Genomic DNA, 22,578 nt, shown 5'->3' with positions numbered 1-22,578 from the left:
TTTAGTCTCTGTTTATTTATTTCTGCTCTGATTTTTATTATTTACATTTTTCTACTGACTTTGGGCTTTCTTTGTTCTTCTTCTTCTAGTTCTTTTAGGTATAGTGTAAGCTTGTTTATTTGAGATTTTTCTTGTTTCTGGAGGTAGGCCTGTAATGCTTTAAAATTCCCTCTTAGTATTGCTTTTGCTGCATCTCATAAGTTTGGGTATGTAGAGTTTTCATTTTCATTTGTCTCCAGGTATTTTTTAATTTCTCCTGTAATTTCTTCATTGATAGAGTAGTTGTTCAGTAGCTTGCTGTTTAGTCTCCACATATTTGTGATTTTTCCAGCTTTCTTCTTGTAGTTGATTTCTAGTTCCATACAATTGTGGTTGGGAAGGATGCTTGATGTGATTTAAATTTTCTTAAATTTATTGAGGCTTGCTTTGTTTCTCAACATATGGTCCACCTTTGAGAATGTTCCATGTGCACTTGAGAAAAATGCATATTCTGCTATTTAGATGGAATGCTCTATATATATCTATTAAGTCCATCTGGTCTAGTGTTTCATTTAAGGCCACTGTTTCCTTGTTGACTTTCTGTCTGGATGATCTCTCCATTGATGTCAGTGGGGTGTTAAAGTCCCCTAATATTATTGTGTTGCTGTCAGTTTCTCCCTTTAGGTCTGTTAATAGCTGCTTTATGTACTTTGGTGGTCCTATGTTAGATGCTTATATATTAATAAGTGTTATGTCTTCGTGGTAGAATGTCCTTTTTATCATTATATAATGTCCATCTTTGTTTCTTGTTATCTTTTTTGTCTTGAAGTCTGTTTCGTCTGCTGTATATATGGCTACACCTGCTTTCTTTTGCCTGCCATTTGCTTTGAGTATCATCTTCCATCCCTTCACTCTGAGCCTATGTTTGACTTTAGAGCTGAGATGTTTTTCCTGGAGGCAACGTATTACTGGGTCTTGTTTTTTATTTTTTTATTTTTATTTTTTTAAATTTTTTGTTTATTGCAGTAACATTGGTTTATAACATTGTATAAGTTTCAGGTGTATTCCACTGCTGGGTATTTATCCAAAGAACGTGAAAACACCAATGCGTAAAGATACATGCACCCCTGTGTTCATTGCAGCGTTATTCACAATAGCCAAGACTTGGAGCCAACCTAAGTGCCCATCAAGGGACGAATGGATAAAGAAGATGTGGTATATATACACAATGGAATACTACTCAGCCATAAGAAACGATGAAATCCAGGCATTTGTGACAACATGGATGGACGTTGAGGGTATTATGCAAAGTGAAATAAGTCAGAGGGAGAAGGTCAAATACCGTATGATTTCCCTCATTAAGTAGTAGATAATAACAACAACAGACAAGCACATAGAGACAGAGATGGGTCTTGTTTTTTAATTCATCCAACCATTCTGTGTCTGTTGATTGGTGAATTCAATCCATTTACATTTAGAGTGATTATTGATATTTAGGGCTTAATAGTGCCTTTTTGCGTTTTTTTTTTTTCCTGGTTGTTCTATATTTCTATTGTTTCTTTTTCCTTGTATTTCTGTCTGCCATTTCTCTTTGGCGGTTTTCTGTGATGTTTTTCTCAGTTTTCTCTTTATTCGTGCTTTGTGACTCTGCTTTGATTTTTTGTTTTGTGGGTACCATGAGATTTGTATAAAAGATCTCATAGGTGAGATAGTCTTTTTTCTGCTGCTGGCATCTTATCTCCATTAGTCTATGCAAGTTCCATCCTTTTTCTCTTCCGCTTCTATGTTTTTGTTGTGACAAATTATTCTCTTTTGTCTTGTGAGTTTGTGATCAAATTGAAGTGGTTATAGTTATTTTTGATGCTTTCTTTCCCTTTAGCCTTCATAATTAAGTGTTTACTAACCTATTCTGATATAGAGTTCTGATTTTCTGATTCTGTCTGTTTATCACCTTGCTCAAAGCTTTGTAAACCTTTGCCTTTTTGTTTCATGTAGGAGAGATCCTTTCCAAATTTCTTGTAAGGCAGGTCTAGTGGCAATGAAGTGCCTCAGCTTTTGTTTCTCTGGGAAAGCTTTTATTTCTCCTTCATATCTGAAGGGTAACTTTTCTGAGTAGAGTATTCTTGGCTGATATCTCTTGTTTTTCCATATTTTGAATATATCATTCCACTCTCTCATAGCCTGTAGAGTTTCTGCTGAGAAATCCACTGAAAGCCTAATGGGGGTTCCTTTGTAAGTTATTTTTCTTCTCTCTGGCTTCCTTTAATATTTTTTCTTTGTCATTCACTTTTGACAGTTTTAATATTATATGCCTTTTGAGGTTTTTTTGTGTTGAGATAATTAGAAATTCTGTTAGCTTCATGTACTTGTATATCCAGTTCCTTCCACAGGTTTGAGAAGTTCTCAGGTATTATTTCTTTGAATAAGCTCTCTGCTCCTTTCTCCCTCTCTTCTCCTTCTGGGATACCTATATCCTTATGTTTTTTACCTCAGTGAGTCAGATATTTCTCAAAGAATTTTTTCATTTTTCAAAAATCTCAGTTCTCTCTTTTCCACCTGAATCATTTCTAGGTTTCTGTCTTCAAGCTCATTAATTCTCTCCTCTATATGGTCTGCTCTGTTTTTAATGCTTTCTATGTTATTTTTTTCATCTCATTAATTGTGTTCTTGATCTCTAGAATTTCTATTTGGTTTTTTTTAGAGTTTCAATCTCTTTGGTGAAGTACTCTTTCTGTTCATTAATCTTATTCCTGAGCTTATTGAACTGTTGCTCTGAATTTCTTGGAACTCATTGAGTTTCTTTATGACAGGTATTTTGAATTCTCTGTCAGATTATAATCTGTGACTTCAAGTTTGTTTTCTGGAGAGTTGTCACTCTCTTCTTATTCTGACGTGTTACTCTAGTTCTTATGGTATTTGATGAATTGATCCTCTGCTGGTACATTTGTGGTAGTAACCACCTGTCTTATTTGGGTAAGGCCTTGATTACTTTGGTTCTGAGCTGCTTTTTGTTGTATTTGAGAGCCTGCACTTTCCGCCCTCCACTGTTTCTACTAGAGGCATCGTCAGTGCCCTCCTTGTTCTGCTTGTGCCTCTGAGGTTGCTGATACCTTGCTGCTTATGATGTTGCTGCAGTCTCAGGTGTCACCACCAGTGTCATCAGGCTACAAACACTTTTGCTACTTTTAGGATTGCCTGGGTCTTGTGTTCCTCCACTGGCTCTCCATGGGCTCAGATTCTGCTTCCCTGTGCACCACCTGCATTGGTGCTCCTTGGTTGTCTAGGGGTGCTGGCTGCACCACTGCTGAGGGTGCTGGGTTCACGGGTGTCACTGTCACTGCCAGGGTCCCAGGGACCTGGGGACTTGTATGCACCCTCCACTGCTGGTGGAGCTGCTGTCAGGGTTTCTGCCACTGGGGGCTGGGTCACCAGTTCTGCTGTGATTCCTGAAGCCTCTGGTCACAGGTTCCACCTCCCACTTCTTGGGGGGAGCAGGGGCTAAGCAGGGAGAGGTTGTTGTTGCTGTTTGCTCATGCGGCCTCTAGTCTCTGGCGTTAGCTGGTGTGTTTTGAAACCTCAGGTCAGGGCACCCCTCCCCGTCTGGGAAAATATGAGTTTTGTATACTATCCCCACCGTTGGAAAGACCTGACCACTGCCGGGTGAGGAGGAGGGGGTGTGCACTGGATCCACTGATCCATGTCTGTTTATTCTGCCCATACTGTGCCTGCTTGTAGTTGCACGGGCCGCAGTGCCTGCTATTTCTGCTCCCACGGCGACCACTCACAGGTGCACATGCTGGCATGAAGGTCTGTGCCCTGGATCACTGCTGCCAGCTGCGGGGGTGGGGGTGGGGCTGCTCTCCTAGTTTCACTGCCTCTTGGGGGTCCATACATACTTCAGATGTATAGATGCATGGATCTCTTATGTGTCCTGTTGTGCTGTGTAAAGAATCCTCTGCTGGTCAATGGCTTTCCAATTGATTGTAACTTAGAGGCAAATGACAAAGGGAATAACTCATATCCCCATGATGCTCATGACTCTTAGGTCATTTTTGAGCACTGTCCAACCATGGGCATGTGTGTGGCCTCCTAGATTCTCCAGTATGTATGGAAGTTTTTCAACCCTCTTATTCTTCCATGTATTTCTTTCCCTAGCCTCTTCCTTCCTAGGCTTTTTGGTCTATCTGCTGCTAGCCCCATTGTTATCCTTTGCAGCAGGCAGCTGTGGAAAGTATATCTGCCTTTAAATGCTTTCAATAAACACTGACTGGGAAGCTGAAGCTGCTCTGAGAAAGTTCTGAGGTGGGTGAAACAATGTCAAGTCCCCGGATACAAAGTCAAAGTTCAGGGATCTCTCAGGGAGCCACCAGGGAAATCAAAACAGCCAGCCACTCTTGTTGAAGAATCAGGTCTGTATTGTCCCCTCTGGCAGCAGCAAGTCATGTCAGGAATGTAAACCACCATCCCCATGGCTGCCACTGAGCTGGGGAGTCAATTATGTCAGACAGTTAAGAAAAAATGCCACAAAGTTCTCTTACTGAAATTTGGCAGCTTCTTTCTTTATTAAGGCTTTTCCTGGTTATTGTAGTTTTTAAAAATTAGATTCCAGAGCTCCAAAACAGCTGATTCTAACAGCCAGCTTAAGCTGATTAAGTTTATTTTGCCAGCTTAATCATTGTTTTAGTAGCAGAATGTAGTTTTGGAGTTCCCTTCTCTGCCTAAAAGAAACATTTTAACAATTCACCATTCAGTATGTGATATTGTGATTTATATTAAGAAATGTATATATTTGGTCTTAGTCCCCTTTCCTGACACATAGCTCCTAAAATCTTTGGAATTTTGTAAGTGATGAGAGCAACAAAGTTGTCTTTTTTTATGTTAATGAGGTGGCTTTTGGAAAGCATCTAAAGATGGGGGCTGGTTGCTACAGGAGCCAATCACATGATTAGAAGGTTGGAACTTTCAGTCCAACCCCCTTGATCTCCTGGGAGAGGGGAGGGGCTGGAGGTTGAATCAATCACCAATGGCTAATGATTTAATCAATCGTGCCTGTTTTGTGTAGCCTCCATAAAAACCCAAAAGGATGGGTTTGGAGAGCTTCCCAGTTGGTGAACACGTAGAGATTTGAGGAGAGTGGTGCATTCAGATAGGCCATGGAAGCTCCACACCCTTTCCCCATACCTTGCCCTATGCATCTCTTCTAACTTGCTGTTCCTGAGTTAAATCCTTTTATAATAAACTGGTAGTTTTGTATGTAAAATGTTTCTTTGGGTTCTGTGAGCTGCCCTAGCAAACTAGTCAAATCCAAGGAGGAGGTCCTTGGAATCTGTGATCTATAGCAAGTCAACAGAAGCATGGGTGATAACCTGGACTTGTGATTGGCATCTGAATTTGGGAGGTGGGTGGGGCAGTCTTGTAGGACTGAATCCTTAAACTGGGGAATCTGATGCTCTCTCAGGGTAGATAGTGTCCGAATTGAGTTCAATTGTAGGCCATCCAGCTGTTGTCCTGGAGACTTCCTTGGTGGAGTGGGGGAAACCCCACACATACCCACTTTGGAAATGGTGTCCAGAAGAACTTTTTAGTGTATGATGTTAGCTGGAAACTTTTAAAGTATATATCATTTATCAGGTTAAAGAGACTCTTTTCCCTTACTGTTTAAGAATTTTATCTTAGATAAGGATGTTGAATTTTATTCAGCATTTTTATTTGTATTTATTGAGGTGGCAAAATTATATTTCTTTAATCAATTATTGATGTAATTATGTAAGCTGATTTCTAAATATACCAATATTGTATTCTTGGAATGAATTTACATTTATTAGGGTATGTTTTCTTTTGTATACATGCTAGATTCATTTTGCTAATATTTGGTTTAAGATTTTTACCTATATGTTCAAGAGTGAAATTGCCCTATAATTTCCTTTTTTCATACTGTCTTTGTTTGATTTTCATCTCAAGTTATCATAGTCTTATATGTTTACTCGGGAAATATATCCTCTTTTTCTGTGTCTCTGTCTCTCTGGAAAATTTAGTGCAGTATTCTAATGATTTCTTCTTTGAATATCTGCTAGAAGTTGCTGGAAAAGCTGTTGGGAAGGATTTTAATTATTTATTCAATTTCTTTAATGGCTATAGGACTGTCAGGTTTTCTAGTTCTTTCAGTTTTGGTAAGTTGTATTTTCTTTAATTTGTATTTTTAGTTAGTTTTCAAATTTATTGGTGCAATATCATAAATTTAATATGGTTTTTTTATGTTTTTAATGTCTGTAAATATCTGTCATAATATATCTTCTTTTATTCCTTTTACTGGTTTTTGGTGTCTTCTCTTTCTTTTCCTTGATCAGTTTTATAACAGATTTATTAGCATTATTAGTCTTTTCAGAGAATCAACTTTTGGCTTTGTTGATTCTCGTAACTATATGTTTGTTTTATAATTCATTAATTTCTGCTTTTATCTTTATTATTCCATTCCATAAACTTTGTGTTTACTGATATTTTTTCTAACTTCTGGTAATGAATGTTTGGCTTATTTCTTAAAACAAATGAATTTAAGGCTAGACATTTCCCTCTTAGTACTGATTTGACTGCATGACACAAATATTGATAAGTAAGCTTTTTTCTGTTGTTTTATTAAAATATTTTATAATTTTCCTCATGATTTCTTAACTTCAGAATTATTCAAAATTGTATGTTAATTTCACAACATATTCTGTTTTTGTAGATATCTTTTCGCTGTTTACTGCTAACTTAATTTAATTCTTTTGAAATTTGTTGAGATTTACTTTATGGCCTAGTTAATGTCCAGTTTTTTAAAAATAAATATTCTATCTATGTTTGGAAAAATGTATATTATGAAGTTGTTTGGGGTAGTTGATAATGTATTTTCATTAGGCCAAGTTTGGTAATCATGTTGTTCACTTTTCTACATCCTTATTGATTTTTTTCTACTTACTCCACCAATTACTGAGAGAAGTATATTTAAGTTTCCCCACTATGATTGTAGATTTATATATTTATCCTAGAAGTTCTGTTATTTTTTGCCTTATATATTTCGATGCTATGTTATTAAGTACATCTAATATATTGCCTTTGCTGTCTCCAGTTTGTCTCCTCTCATCATCTTTAAAATCTTAGTTGTGAAAAAGAACAGACATTGATTAATGTGTAGAACAAAAATGTTGTAGTTGGTGGATGAAGTATGTGGAGTGAGGTAAAGAGGGAAAGCAAGAATCACTCCTAATCATGGGATAATATGTTTTACTTCATAATATCCAATTTTTATTTGGATGCTGAATTTTAACTCCTGATGAGGTTACTTGGTCTCTTAACAAGAATTTTCTTTTCAATGTTTTATCAGAGTCACATTTTTGGAATTCTTCATACTCTAAACTATACTTGGCTCTTTGGCACCAACTTTGTATTTCTGTGTTTATTCAGATATCCTTCTTTTCTCCCAGTATCATGACATAGACTGAATCTCATAGTGTCTGGAAACACAATCTAGGTATTTTCGATTATGCTAATAGTAGTATTTACATTTACGATTTTTTATGCTAAGTGATAATAAATATGTAAATTTTCCATTAAAAGCTGTAATGTTCATAGTTATTGCATATAGAATGGTAAATACCAGAAAAGTTAGTTCTTCAGATGTTTAATTTCTGCCTTTTATTCATTCAAAAAATACTTTTGAGCACTTACTAAGTGCCAAGCATTGTATAATGTGCTGGGGAAACAACGGTGAACAAAACAGGCAAATTTCTATTCTCAATGTGCTTATTTTAGTACACTCTTATAATAAGACAAATATATTTGTATTTTAGGTTTTTGCAGATTGCTTAAATTGACATTATAATTTCCTTCATATTTGCAGTACATTTTGCTGTTCCTGTTGGAGGTTTCATTTATCTTGCCACCTACTTTCCAGCTACCAGGGTCTCTTCAAACTATGCACACATGACACTCACCCAGAAGCTGGCTTCTTGTCTCAGCTCAAATGTTGCAATGGCACTGGGAACTAAATTCCTAGTTAAGGCAGAAATGGACAGTGAGTATTTACCTTGTAGATTTTGCCATGTTTTCATAGGTATTCAGTTTAATGTTGATTGGTATTGCTAAACTGTCCTTCAAAAAGTTATACTAGTTTAATACCACCATGTATAGTACATGAGTGCTTTCACATTCTCTCCATAAATTTATTCAAGTCTGTTAGGGTCTCTCCCTATTTCTTTTGGAGTTGCCACATGCTGTTTAGAGGTAGGGAAGGAAGCAACACAGGTCTACTTTTACTAATTTCCTTCTTCCTTTTCCATCAGTGCAGTATCTATGCAAAAACCCTTCTAGTCTTTTGTTCTGTAGTTAGCATCCACCCCTACTTTTCAATGATTATGTTTTTCTAAAATTATATATTTCAGTGAACATTTAGCACGAAGAGGGTTGGAGAGAGGAGCCACCATCTTGACCCATAGGTCTGCGATTTTCCTAACTTTTTAGTATATTTTATTTTTGTTTCACTCATTACTGATTGTTTCTTTGTGGCATAGTGGAAAGCATCTTACATGATTACTTACTTGGATGTCCTAAATTCTAATGGTATAAAAAGTAGCTAACTGTAGTAGGAATCTCTGGAGAATATTAATGTGCATTGTTTTCATTCTTTAATTATGATGCAGATGGATAACTCTGTTTCAGTCTCAGTAGGTACCTAAATTAAATGTCTCCTGTTATCTCTTAGGAATTGGAATTAAATGGAGTAACATCTTCTCACCAACTGAAATGGACAACTTTGTCTTTGCGCATGTCCTGGGAATGTTTTTAGTTGATGCTTTCTTGTATGGCCTTGTGGCCTGGTATATAGAAGCTGTCTTTCCAGGAGAGTATGGTGTGCCCAAGCCATGGAACTTTTTCTTGTTGGTGAGTTGTAATGCTTCTGTTATTGAGAGAGGCCACAGTCCTTATGAACCTGTTTTGTAATTTCTATAAAAGCCATGATGAGTTAATTTTGCATTGTCTATAATTGAGTCAATAGGTCAGGTGAAAGAATCATTCTAATCTCTAGCCATAGTAATTCATTAGCCCTTTTTAAATATACTTTAGAGACTACAATATTTATAAATGTAAATAATCTGTAGATCATAGCCTGAACCCCCAAACTTTACAAATTGTGAGTAATCCATCACTTTTGCAGGCAAGTGTTTCATAAAGGATTGAACTCCAGCATAAAGAAATTAATATAGGATGGGTCTTTGGATGCTAACAAGAAGAGGTTTAGTTATGTTCCATATCTAGGCACTCACTACCTGATTTATTTCTTTGGTTAGCCCAGATTTCTTAGAGTCAGAACCATAGTAAAATAAGGAGCACATACATCTTGCCCTCCATTCTCAATCTTTTCCTTATTATCATTGGCTTATGTATTACTAAGAGAAGAAGATCTGACAGAGAGTGATACAATACTTGTTGCCATGACCTCATTTGGGAGTGATTTTCTTTTGTCCTTCTTGGACAGTTAGGATTTAGATAGTCTTCTTTTGTGCCTTGGGGGTTCAAATTATAGCCAATTGGCTCCAAAATTTAATCCCAAGAAATTTTCGATAATCCATCTCAATACCAAAGGGAAGAGGCTAATGTATTTTCTAATGCTTCATTTTTCAGTGCCATTGCAGTGATTACATTTTTATTCCCTTTTTAGCGCTCTCACTGGTTTGGGGAAATGCCTGAGAAAAAAAATGAAACAAGGCAATTTTATGAGATAATTGAAAGCAAGTATTTTGAAGCTGAACCTACTGATTTGGTGGCAGGTATCCGGGTCAAACATTTGTGCAAGGTATTGTTTCACAGATCTCTTTTTCTTGATGGAACTGAAGTTTAGTTTACAGTTCATTGTAAATGTTTATTACTGGAAGTACCAAGAAAAAGATCACATGCTAATAAGATTTCATGGCCATCCTGTTTCCTTCCTTTGAGAAAGATCAAAATGAAGTTTATACAGTATATAGTAAAAAGTCACATCTTTCTCCTTCCTCCAGAATAGAATCAGGTATTCTATAAACTATGATGGTGTCTTCTACAAATGCTGTCATTTAAAAAAAGTACAGTCTAGTGGAGCTTGATTTGAGTATGTGAACATTAATTTCTGTTCACAGATGTTTTGCATTTGTCTATTTCTAGTCTCTCTCAAGGCATTCATCAAGGGCGGACTTTTGGATCTCTCAGTCTACCTGGATCAACTGCGGGCATGTAGTATTCGAGTAACCTAAATATTTGCTGGAATTCCCTTGCCTCTTAAAGGTCTACCTAAACTTGATTTGAGCTCCTAACTGAACAGCTTCGGGAAACCCAAAGCCCTCCATGCAAATTCAGCTAATTTTGGTTGTGTTTATACTCTTGTGGTCCTCTCTGCCTCCAGTATGCTACTTGCTGTCTCTATTTTGGTTATATATCAACCCAAATGCAAAACTCAGTCTTTTTCCTGATGTGCTCAGGAAATCCATTCACATAAACATTTTTGTGAATATTAGTAACCTACAATATAGATTAAGTACACAGTGAATGCCATTAGGAAAATAAACAGGGTGATGATGTAGTAATTAAGGGGTAGAGTAGGGAGGAGAAACATTTTAGGTAGATTATTCAATGAAGCCTCTCTGAAAAAATGGCCATTGTGGCTTGGCCACCCTCTCCAATAGTAACCTCAGCTGAACAGAGTCACCTCACAGGAAATCAGGCCCATTTCCTTGTGAGGTTGACCTTGTTGTTACTGTAATGCAGCCCAACTATTCTCTCTCCCAAATCTGTATCCTTCCCTTCCCCACACAAGTGTTGATCCCAAGAACACTCCTGCCTGCTAATTTCCATCTTATATAAACTTCCTGGATGCTAACTTCTGTCTTAGAGTTTACCTCCCAGGGAACCTAATTAGTGATTTTTGGTACCCAAGTGAATTGAGAAAGCAAATGATAGGATGAGAGTTATACACAGGTACAAGGTAGCAGTACAACGTTCATAGGTCGTGGATTGGGATAGTATTCCAGGGGAAAGAAATGCACTAGTTGGTGCCATGTATCAAGCATTTGAAAAATATGGGGGAAGTAGTAAGTATAGGAAACATGGAATTGGATAGCTCTTTTTAGGGGAACTGATATACTGGAGACAGACAATGAAAGCCTGTATATTATTAACCATCAGAGGCTAACTGAAATCTAGTAGAACTCTCAGGAAGCATATAAAGAGATTTTCATCTCCAGCAACCAGAGAGCAGAAAAAACTGAGATCAGAGCCCTAGACTTATAATCATAAGAACAGCAGAGCTCTAGAGACAGTTAAATTCCTAATCTAGGCAGGTCTGCTATCCCAGGATTGGGGGCTTGATTAGGAAGAAGTGGAACACTGAGACATAGGATAAGACATCTAGAACTCAGAAATCTCAAGTCCCATTTTCTCCTAGAACCTTAGCCCACAGAAATGGCTCACTCCTCCCTATTAGAGGCTAGTAATTTCTTTTTCCCTTCCTTGAAGATGGTGCAGTGTACTCTGCCCCACAAGACAACCCACACCCACTTCTGGCCACTAGGAAAATAAGATTATGTCACAAAATGTGGTAGACACTGAGGTGGGAAGGAGCTTCGTGTGTTGAAGAACATGGAGGAGATCAAAGTTGCAGTGAAGGAAGCAGAGAGACAGAGTGATATGAAATGAATTTGGAGATGTAGTTATAATACAAATCATGCAGGGGGCCTCGTAGGCCATGGTAAAGCTTGGATTCCATTTTTAAAATACTGGGCAATAATTACAGGTCTTTATTAAGTACAGGGACATGAACTGATTTATATTTTGAAAAGACCACTGTGGCGGCTGTGAGAAGTATGAGCGGGAGAAAGAAGACAAATTGGAATCTTTTATAGTAGGTTAGGTAAGATATGATGTCAGCATGGACTACGCTTTTGGCCGTGGAGAGAGAAGTGTAGAGATTTAGGATATATTTTGGAGTTAGAACTAAAAATACTTGCTCATCACTTGGATGTGTAATTGAGGGAAAAAGGACATTCATGTGGCTGTTGGTTTTGTGGCTTGAGCAAATGGGTGGTTAGTGGAGCAATTTATGGATATTGGAGACATTGGGGGAGAATTTGAGGTTTGTTTGGTTAGTTGGTTTTTAAGTGAAGGTTTGGGAAATTAAGAATTCCTTTTTGGAACTTCCGACATTCATCCAAGTAGAGATTTCAAGTAAACAGTTAGATGAGCGTAGTGCTTAGGTCTAGAGAGAAGATAAGATGAGGACACCTAGGGAGAAAACACCCACTGCCATTTAGGGCAAAAAAGAAATAGCATTTTCTTTTCTGTTACACAATGTTTGCCTTTATTCACCATCAGTGGGTTGTAGTAGAAGGAATACATGCTTTAAGACTGAATAAAATGGGCTTGAATACCAACTCTTCCATTTAAATATTGTGTTTCTTAAGCCTAAATTAAAAATTTAACCAAAATCTTCTTACTAGTTTTTATAGTATCTGCTCTAGGTAAGCAAATATTTATATACCATCTCTCCTTGAAGGCATATATCCTTCCTTAAATGTAAGGCTAGTTGGTTGTCTGGAAATCTCACCTCTTGGATCAGTTTGAAAAAAGTTATGATTTTTTAGATTATTTTGTTTTTTGTTTGCTAAAATGAGAATAATGCTCTTTCCAGATTTTTGCATCTTGAGCCTGAAGCACTGCTAGTCTACAAATAAGAAATTTGAGATGCCTGTAGAACATATATGTTTTAGATGTTCTCTCCAGGTTTTCACTTAGCAGTTCTCCAAATTAGGACAAAGGCATTGATTGAAGAAGATTGTGGCATTATCAGCTTCAAGATGGTAATTGAAACAAAGCAGGAATGGATGAAATTTCTCAGGGGATATATGTAGATTTACTGTGAAATTCTAAAACTCATGTTATGCCTTCAAATATTTTTTTTCTTTTCACAGTTACATCCTTCTTAAATTTTGATTTTTTTCCTCATGAGATTGATTATGTGGTATTGTTTCTTCTATAGATAGTTGATTATGAGTGCTTGTTCTTCCAAAGTGATAGTGATAGACATAAAGTTAATATTTGTGGGTTTTTCCCCCACAGGAATTCCGAGTGCAGAACACTACCAAAATGGCTGTGAAAGACTTGTCTTTGAATTTATATGAGGGGCAGATCACTGTTCTTCTAGGACATAATGGAGCAGGGAAATCCACTACTCTATCCGTTCTCTCAGGTATGTGTTTAGCTCTTCTCAGAGAGTGTCCTCTTATAGACACTGTAGATAAAGCTTACAAGCCTTTTGTGTATCCCCTTGATGTTTACAGTTTAGTCATTTCAGTGATACAGAAAGTTGTTTAGTAATCCACTTTTTTTTCTGAGGAGGATTCACCCTGAGCTAACATCTGTGCCAGTCCTTCTCTATTTTGTATGTGGGTCGCTGCCACAGCATGGCCACCAACAAGTGGTGTAGGTCCACACCTGGGAACTGAACCTGGGCCGCCAAAGCAGAGCATGCTTAACTTAACCACTAGTCCATGGGGCTAGCCCCTCCACTTGCTTCCTGTGAGAGATAACAGATGTCACATTTTCAGACATCAAAGTAAGAATATGTTCAAAGAACTAAAGGAAACTATGATTAAAGAAATAGTGGAATGTATGAAAACAATATCTCATTAAATAGAAAATATCAATAAAAAGATAGAAATTATTAAAAGAACCAAGTGGGAATTCTGGAGTTGAAAATTACAATAACCAAAAATTCATTGAAGGGGCTCAACAGTAGATGTGAATTGTCAGCAGAGAGAATCAGTGCACTTGAAGATAGATTGATAGAGATTATACAATCTGAATAACAGAAAGAAAAAAAGAATTAATAAAATTAACAGAGACTCAGAGAAATTTGGGATAACTTTAAGTGTACCATGTATTAAGAGTGCCAGAAAGACAGGAGAAAGAGAACAAAGCAGAAAAATTATTCTAATAAATAATGGCTGAAAACTTCCCAAATTTACTAAAAACATTAATCTACACATCCAAGAAGCTCAGAAGACTCCAAATGGGATAAATGTAGAGATTCATACCCAGATCCATCGTAGTAAAAATTCTGAAAAACAAGAGAAAATCTTCAAAGCAGAAAGAGAAAAATGATTCCTCACATATAATGGAGCCGCCAAAAGACTAAGAGCTGACTTCTCATCATATACTGTGGAGGCCAGAAGGCAGTGGATGACATATAAAAAATGCTGAAAGAAAAAGCTGTCAACCAAGAGTCTCACATCTGTCTTTCAGAAATGACAGGAAATAAAGACATTCTCAGATAAACAAAACCTGAGAGAATTCATTGCTAACAGACCTGCCTTACAAGAAGTTCTCAGGCTGAAAGCAAGTCAGCCCAGATGGAAATTTGAATACACACACACACACACAAAACACAAAGAGCATCAATAAAGATAATTATGTAATTATAAAAGACAGTATGAATGCATATTACTTCTTTCTTCTCAACTAATTTTAAAAGAAATTGTATAAAAATATGTATATAATTATAACGGGCCTGAAACATATAGAAAAGTAATATATTTGACAATAACAGCACAAAGCAGGTGGATGGGAACAGAGTTGTAATAGAGTAAGGACATGATGCTATATGGGAACACAAATCCAAGGGAACAAATGAAGAAAGCCAAAAATGGTAAATAAGAGAGAAATTTAACAAACTCTACAAATATGTATTTGGTCTTTTTTCTTTCTCAACTTTTTTAATAGACATAAAATTCTATAAGTGATAATTATAACAATGCATTGTTGGAATGGTAGCATACATGGATATAATTTGTATAACAACAGTGGCACAAAAAGAGAGAAGAGAGAATAAAGCTATATAGGAGTAATGATTCTAGAGTTTTCGGAATTAAGTTAGTATAAGTCTAAAGTATATTCTGGTAAGTTAAATTGTATATGGTAAGCCTCAGAGCAAACACTAAGAAAATAACTCAAACGTATAGTGAAAAAAAATCATTAAAGGAATTAAAATGTTACACTAGAAAATATTCACTTAATGCAAAAGAAAGCAATAAAGGTAATAGAGGAACAAAAAAGACATAGAAGGGGCTGGCCTGGTGGCATAGTGGTTAAGTTTGCATGCTCTACTTCAGCGGCCCAGGGTTCGCAGGTTCGGATCCCAGGCATGGACCTACATACTGCTCATCAAGCCATGCTGTGGCAATGTCCCACATACACAAAATAGAGGAAGATTGGCACAGATGTTAGCTCAGGGCCAATCTTCCTCACGCACACACAGAAGGAAAGACATAGAAAACGAAAAAGTAAAATGGCAGACATAAACCCAGTTGTATCAATAATATTGTTAATGGATTAAACAATCCATATAAAAGGAAGATTGTCAGACTGTATAAAAAATACGATCTAACCCAGCACCCAGTGCTGTCTACAGGAAACACACTTTAGATTGAAAGATACAAATAGATTGAAAGTAAAAAGGTGGAAAGACTATATCATGCAAAAAGCAACTACAAGAAAACTGGAGTGGCTATATAAATATCAGACAAAATAGACTTTAAAACAAAAAGTGTAGCTAGAAATAAAGAATAATATATTATAATGATAAAAGTGTCAATTTGTCAGGCAATTGTAACAGTTATAAACATGTATGCACCTAACAACAGAGCCCCAAAATATGTGAAGCAAAAACTGACAGAATTTAAGGGAGAAATAGACAAATTCAAAAATAATAATCGGAGATTTTGGTATCTTACTTTCAATAAAGGATAGAACAACTAGGCAAAATATCAACAGGTGAAAAAAAGACTTGAACAATACTACACACAAAATACACCTAACAGATATCTACACAGCATTTCATTTAATAACAGCAAAATATATATTCTTCTCAACCACATATGGAACATTATCCAGGATAGACCATATAGCAGGCCATAAAACAAGTCTCAATGAATTTAAAAGATTTAAATCACACAAAGTGTAGTTTCTGATTACAATGAAGTGAAATTATAAATTAATGACAGAAAGAAATTTGGGTAATTCATAAATTTGTGGAAATTAAACCACATGCTCCACGTACCAATGATGAAAGAAGAAATCACAAAGAAAACTAGGAAATACTTTTACATGAATGAAAATGAAGACATAATATACAAAACTCATAAGATGCAGCTAAAGCAGTGCTTAAAGGGAAATTTATAGCTCTAAATGCCTACATTAAAAAAAGAAAATTCAAAAGCTCTTTGAAAAGATCAATAAAATTGACAAACCTTTGGCTATACTGACCAAGAAAAACAGAGAAGATTCAAATTACTAAAATCAGGAATGAAATGTTCTTTTACAGAAATTAGAAATTAAAGGTAGGTGATCAGCTAGAGTCTCATTTCAATGCATCTAAAATTAGAATACATTGTTAAAAATTAAATCTTCATAAACCTGATCATGGATGGGACTGCAGGACAACAGGTAATTTGGGACATGATCACTCACATTGTAATGGACATCTCTAAACACATTTTTCCTCTTGGTAGTATGGAAAAATATTATTTAAGTATTTTAAAACTGTTTTAGGTTACTCTGTGTTAACTCCCCCAACTGGAATTCAAGGATAACAGTTTTATTGTCTGGATTTTCCAATTTTAAAATAGTACCACAATCTGGTGCAGTGCAGAGCTTATAATGTAATTCATAATGTTGTCAAATGGCTGATGGCAATGCTGTAATGTTCTTGTTTTTTGTTTTTTTGTGAGGAAGATCAGCCCCGAGCTAACCTCCATGCTAGTCCTCCTCTTTTTGCTGAGGAAGACCAGCTCTGAGCTAACATCTATTGCCAACCCTCCTCCTTTTTCCACCCCCACACCAAAGCCCCAGTAGATAGTTGTATGTCATAGTTGCACATCCTTCTAGTTGCTGTATGTGGGACGTGGCCTCAGCATGGCCGGAGAAGTGGTGCGTTGGTGCGCGCCCGGGATCCGAACCTAGGCCGCCAGTAGCAGATCACGCGCACTTAACTGCTAAGCCACGGGGCCGGCCCTGTAATGTTCTAATATAACAAACTCTTAAGTGTTTTTATTACCTGTGTGATTTGTACTTATTCATACTCATTGAAAATTAGAACATACAGTCAATCAAACAAAAAATACAAAACAAATTATTTCTAATCTCATCACTCGAAAGATAACAATTGATATATTCTAGAATTTTCTTCTGTGTGAGATATTGCTAATTCTAGTGAGTAGATTTCAAAGCTAATGAACAGTTTGTTGTCATGTTCCATCATGAAAGCTAAGCTTCTGTTATGTCTTTTGCTTGATTCTAGGTCTCTATCCTTCTACTACTGGAGAGGCCTATGTTAATGGATATGACATCTCAAAGCACATGGTCCAGATCAGGAAAAGCTTGGGCTTGTGTCCTCAGCAGGACTTGTTGTTCAATTACTTGACAGTATCAGAACACCTTTATTTCTATTGTGTGGTGAGCCAAAGATATGTTCCCTTTTCCCACTCTATTTATAAACTTAAGGTAGATTACCAACTATCAATATCCTTACTCTTAGAAAGTTGAAAAATTGATTTTGATGAATTTTCCTTTAAACATAAAGACAAGTAAAGCGAAAAAGACACTATATAGATGACGTAAGAAAAGAGCTAGTGTAAAATGTTTCTAAGGATTAGTTGGAAGCACCATGTAAACTCGCTCCTCTTTCTAGTTAAAAGGAATACCTCCAGAGATGCGTCGTATGGAAATTGACCATATGCTGTCTGCTTTTAACCTGCTAGAAAAGCGTGATGCACTTTCACAGTCACTGAGTGGAGGAATGAAGCGCAGACTCTCCATCATTATAGCACTTATAGGGGGCTCCAAGGTAAAAAAAAAAAAAAAGGGCTAAAAATGGGTCACTTCTGGAGCTGCTCTGAAAAAATCAGCTGACACAAACCCAAGAGCTGATATGGATCTAATACTCTATGGGGAACCTCCCAAATGAAATCTCAGGTGGGATTCACATTATCAACCTAGTTGGTATAAAATGGTCATAGGTTTGGAATTATTCCAGCATTCCTAATTCAGTTTTAGTTTAAGTGTATTATCTTAGCTTAATAGGACAAGTGACTGAAAATGCAAAACCAGAGTAAGCCCCATGACTGGTAAGACTCTAATGGTGCCAGTACATAATGTTTAACAGTGGTCATGGAATTGTTCTTTTGGTCTTTAGGTGGTGATACTTGATGAGCCAACATCTGGTATGGACCCAGCCTCAAGGAGGGCCACCTGGAGTCTCCTTCAGCATTATAAGCAGGATCGTACCATCTTATTGACCACCCACTACATGGATGAAGCTGACGTGCTGGGTGATCGCATAGCCATCATGGTCAAGGGATCTCTGCGGTGCTGTGGCTCTTCAGTTTTCCTGAAAAAAATATATGGTCTCTCTCCCTTTGATCATTCTTTGGATATTGATGTCTGAATATTCCTCTAATGTAATTTTCATGGATATTGATGTCTTAATGATATTCTTCTAACATAATTTTCACTGTTTTTGTCCATCTACCCAAAACTTCAGTGATTCCCTCTGTTCTATTAAAGGCTCAACTATGAGCCCTTTGAAATAATGGTCATATTTTAGTTCCTCAAAATTATTTCCCACTCTTATGTTTATTGCATTAACCAAATTCATGTTTATTTCTTCCATATGGCTTATACTTAAATTGTAACTTGCCCTACTGCAAGTGTGCCTTCAACAAAATTGATAGAGATGTGTAGGTAGGTAGGTAGAGAGATAGAGAGATAGATATAGATAGATGATAGATAGATAGATAGATAGATAGATAGATAGATAGATAGATAGATAGATAGATAGATAGATAGATGGCAGATGGATAATGAACACATAGATAAATTAATGAATTCCAGGGGAAATGCAGAGAACCAGATATCTCTGTTCCTTGTTTCATATTTGTCAAACCAGTATTAAATTGCTTCTGTATGAGAAAAATATTTTATTCTAATCTAGAGAAGAATTTTTCCAAACATGGAAAATACTAAATATGTCCTAGTAGCTTCCTTACCTCATATTCAAGATTATCTACGTATTAGTTTTCCTTGGCCCCCTAAACAAAATTTTAGCACCTCATCTTCAATATTTAATATTTCTTTCTGTTTTTTCCCTTAAGCACTAGCTTAATAAAATATATAATTTATTTAGTCACCTTGTTCACTATCTGTCTGCTCTCTCCAGAATAAATGCTCTTATCAAGGAAGAATTTTTTTGATTGAGGTATAATTTATGTAGAGTACAATGACTAGATCTGTCATGTTCAGTTTGGTGAGTTTTTACAACTATAGATACCCATTTGACTCCAAGCAAAACAAAATACAAAGTTTCCATGACCCCAGAAAGTTCCCTTGAACCTCTCTTCATCAATTCCTCTCTCCCAAAGGCAACCACCTTCTGCTTTTTATTGCCATACATTAATTTTGCCTGTTCTTGAATGTTGTATAAATGAATTATACACATTTTTTTCTTTCTGGTTTCTTTACCTCAGCACAATATTTTTGAGATTCATCTCTATTGCTGCATGTATCAATAGTACATACATTCTATTCTTTCTGGATCTTTAGGTTGTTTTAGTTCATTTCCAGTTTTCAAATACCATGAACGAACGTGCTGTAAACTTGCTTGTGAAAGTTCTCTCTTGGATAAAAATTTATGTTGGGTAAAAATACTTATGATTGGAGTTACTTGGTCAAAGATTAAATGTGTGTTCTGCTAAAAGATTCTCCAAAGAGCTTGCATTATTGTACACCTGCCAGCATGTTTGAGAATTCACCTTGCTCCTTATCCACACCATTTTGGTGTTGTCTTTGGATTTTCGCTGTTGTAGTGAATGTGAAACAGTATCTCTTATGGTTTTAATTTTCATTTCCCTGAAGAATAATTATATTGAGTACATTTTCATATACAAATTGACTCTTTGCATAAATTATTTTGTAAAGTGTCTGTTCACATGTTTGGCCCATTATTAAAAGTTTGTTGTTTACCTTTTTTATTGTAAATTTGTAGGAGTTCACGTATTCTGAAGGTGAGGTCTTTGTCAGATATCTGTTTTGTGAACATTTCCCTAAATGTATTGCTTGCCTCTTCATTTTTGGTGGTATCTTTTGATGAGCATAAATTTTTAATTTTGAAAAGTCAAATTTATTAATTGTTTTCTTTTTTGGTCAGTGCTTTTCAGGAAACCTTTGCCTATATAAAGGTTGCAAAGATACTCTCCTGTATTTTCCTATGTATACCTGACGGTTCTAGCTTCTAAGAGTTTTATGATCTATTTCAAGTTGATTTTTTGTGAATGTTTTTAGGTAAATATTGGTGGTGATTTTTTCCATATGAGAAACCAGTGAGTTTGTGGAAAACAAACTCTTTTCCCTATTGAATTGCTTTGGCACCTTGATGAAAATCAATTGACCATTTATATTTAGGTCTACTTTTGGATTTTCTATTCTGTTTTGTTGATCTATAGGTCTATCCTTTTACAATACTATAGTCATGAATATGGTATCATTATAGTAAGTCTTGAAAATAAATGATATATGTCCACCAACTTTTTTTCTACTTTTTCAAAATTACTTCACCTATCTTATACCCTTTTTAGTTCCATATAAATTTTAGGGTCATTTTATCAATTCTATAAAAAAGCCTGGTAGGATATTGCTTGGGATTGCTGTGAATCTTTACATCATTTTGAGAAGAACAGTCATCTTAACAATATTGAGTCTTCCAATATACGAACATGGTATTATTTCTTGATTTATTTAAGGTCCCTTAATCATTTTTGGCTATATTTTGTTGTGTTCACTGTGAAGGTCTTTCATTAGATTTGTTTCAAAGTATTTCATTTTTTAATTTTATGTAAATGATATTATTTATTTAAATTCATTTCCAGTTGTTTCTTTTCTAATATTTAGATAGACAATGATTTTGATATTGCTCTTGTATCCTGTGAACTTGCTTAGTCGTATTAGGTCTGATAGTATTTTTGTAGATTCTATACAAAATCCTGTCACCTATGTAACAAAAAGGTTTTACTGGCATAAAAACAGACACACAGATCAGTGGAACAGAATACAGAGCTCAGAAATAAACCCACATGTATATATCAATTAATTTACAACAAAGGACCCAATAATATACAATGGAGAAAGGACATTCAGTTCAATAAATGATGCTGGGAAAACTATACAACCACATGCAAAAGGATGAAATTGGAACACTATCTTATACACTATATACAAAAACCAACTCAAAATGGACTTAGGACTTTTCAAGTTAGTGTTTTTGTTTTCTTGGGCTAAATACTCAGAAGTGGGATTGCTGGATCATATGTTGGTTCTATTTTTAATTTCTTGAGGAACCTTCATATTGTTTTCTATAGTGGCTGCACCATTTTGCATTCCTAGCAACCGTGTACAAGAGTTCCAATTTCTCCACATCCAAAAACTTCTCTTTTTTTGTTTAATAGCCATTCTAACAGGTGCAAAGTGATATCTTTGTGATTTTGATTGGTATTTCCCTGTTGATTAGTGATATTGAGCATCTTTTCATATACCTCTTGACCATTTTTGTGTCTTCTTTGAGAAATGTCTATTCAAGTCTTTAGCACAATTTTTAATTGTTATCAGTTCTTTTGCTATTGTATTGTAGGAGTTCCTTATCTATTTTGGAAATTAGCCCTTTGTCTCATATAGGGTTTGCAAACATTTTCTCTCATTCCATAGGTCGCCTTTCCATTTTGTTGATTGTTTCCTTTGCAGTGTCAAATCTTTTCAGTTTGGTCTAGTCCCACTTGTATATTTTCGCTTTTGTTGCCTGTGCTTTTGGTGTCACATCCAAAAAAATAATCACCAAGACCAATGTCAAGAAGCTTTTCCCCAATGTTTTCTTGGAGTTTTACAGTGTCAAGGCTTATATTTAAGTCTTTAATACATTTTATTTATATGTATGATGTAAAATATGGGTCCAAATTCATTCTTTATCATGTGGATATCCAGTTTTCGCAACACCATTTGTTGAAGAAACTGTCTTTTCCCTATTGTGTATTCTTGGCACTCTTGTTAAACATCAGTTGACCAAAAGTGTGTTGATTTATTTCTGGGCTCTCTATTATGTTACGTTTCTGATTTTATGCCAGTGCCATACTGTTTTAATTACTGTTGCTTTATAATATATTTTGAAATCAGAAAATGTGATGCCTCCAGCTTGTTCTTTCTCAAGGTTGATTTGGTTATTCAGAGTCTTTTGTGTTTCCAATTAATTTTAAGATTTTTTAATTTCTGTGATAAATGCCATTGGGATTTTGATAGAGATTGCATTGGTTCTCTAGATCACTTAGGATAGTATGGACATTTTAACAATTTAATTAACATTTTAACAATTAGTAAGTCTTCCGATTCATGAACATGGGATGTTTTCCCATTTGTTTGTGTCTTCATTAATTTCTTTTATCACTGTTTTTTAGTTTTCAGTGTGCAAATATTTCACCTCCTTAGTTAAGTTCATTCCTAAGT

At 35.8% G+C, this 22,578-nt stretch overlaps 1 protein-coding gene across 1 annotated transcript in view; it reads left to right on the top strand.

Moving 5' to 3' along the window:
* The window catches only part of LOC106800150 (phospholipid-transporting ATPase ABCA3-like), a 158,517-nt gene that overhangs the window by 59,193 nt on the left and 76,746 nt on the right, over positions 1-22,578 (top strand). The window contains 7 exon segments of the mRNA XM_087417084.1: positions 7,856-8,029; positions 8,717-8,895; positions 9,674-9,808; positions 13,099-13,228; positions 17,336-17,490; positions 17,726-17,881; positions 18,230-18,440. Of these exon segments, the coding sequence (XP_087273210.1) occupies positions 7,856-8,029; positions 8,717-8,895; positions 9,674-9,808; positions 13,099-13,228; positions 17,336-17,490; positions 17,726-17,881; positions 18,230-18,440 (1,140 nt within the window).

Source organism: Ceratotherium simum, chromosome 26, assembly GCF_057802395.1.
Source record: "Ceratotherium simum simum isolate JZ-2026a chromosome 26, ASM5780239v1, whole genome shotgun sequence".
Classification (NCBI taxonomy): Eukaryota; Metazoa; Chordata; class Mammalia; order Perissodactyla; family Rhinocerotidae; genus Ceratotherium; species Ceratotherium simum.
Note: the sequence above shows the minus strand (reverse complement) of the source record. Positions and strands in the feature narration are given on the sequence as shown.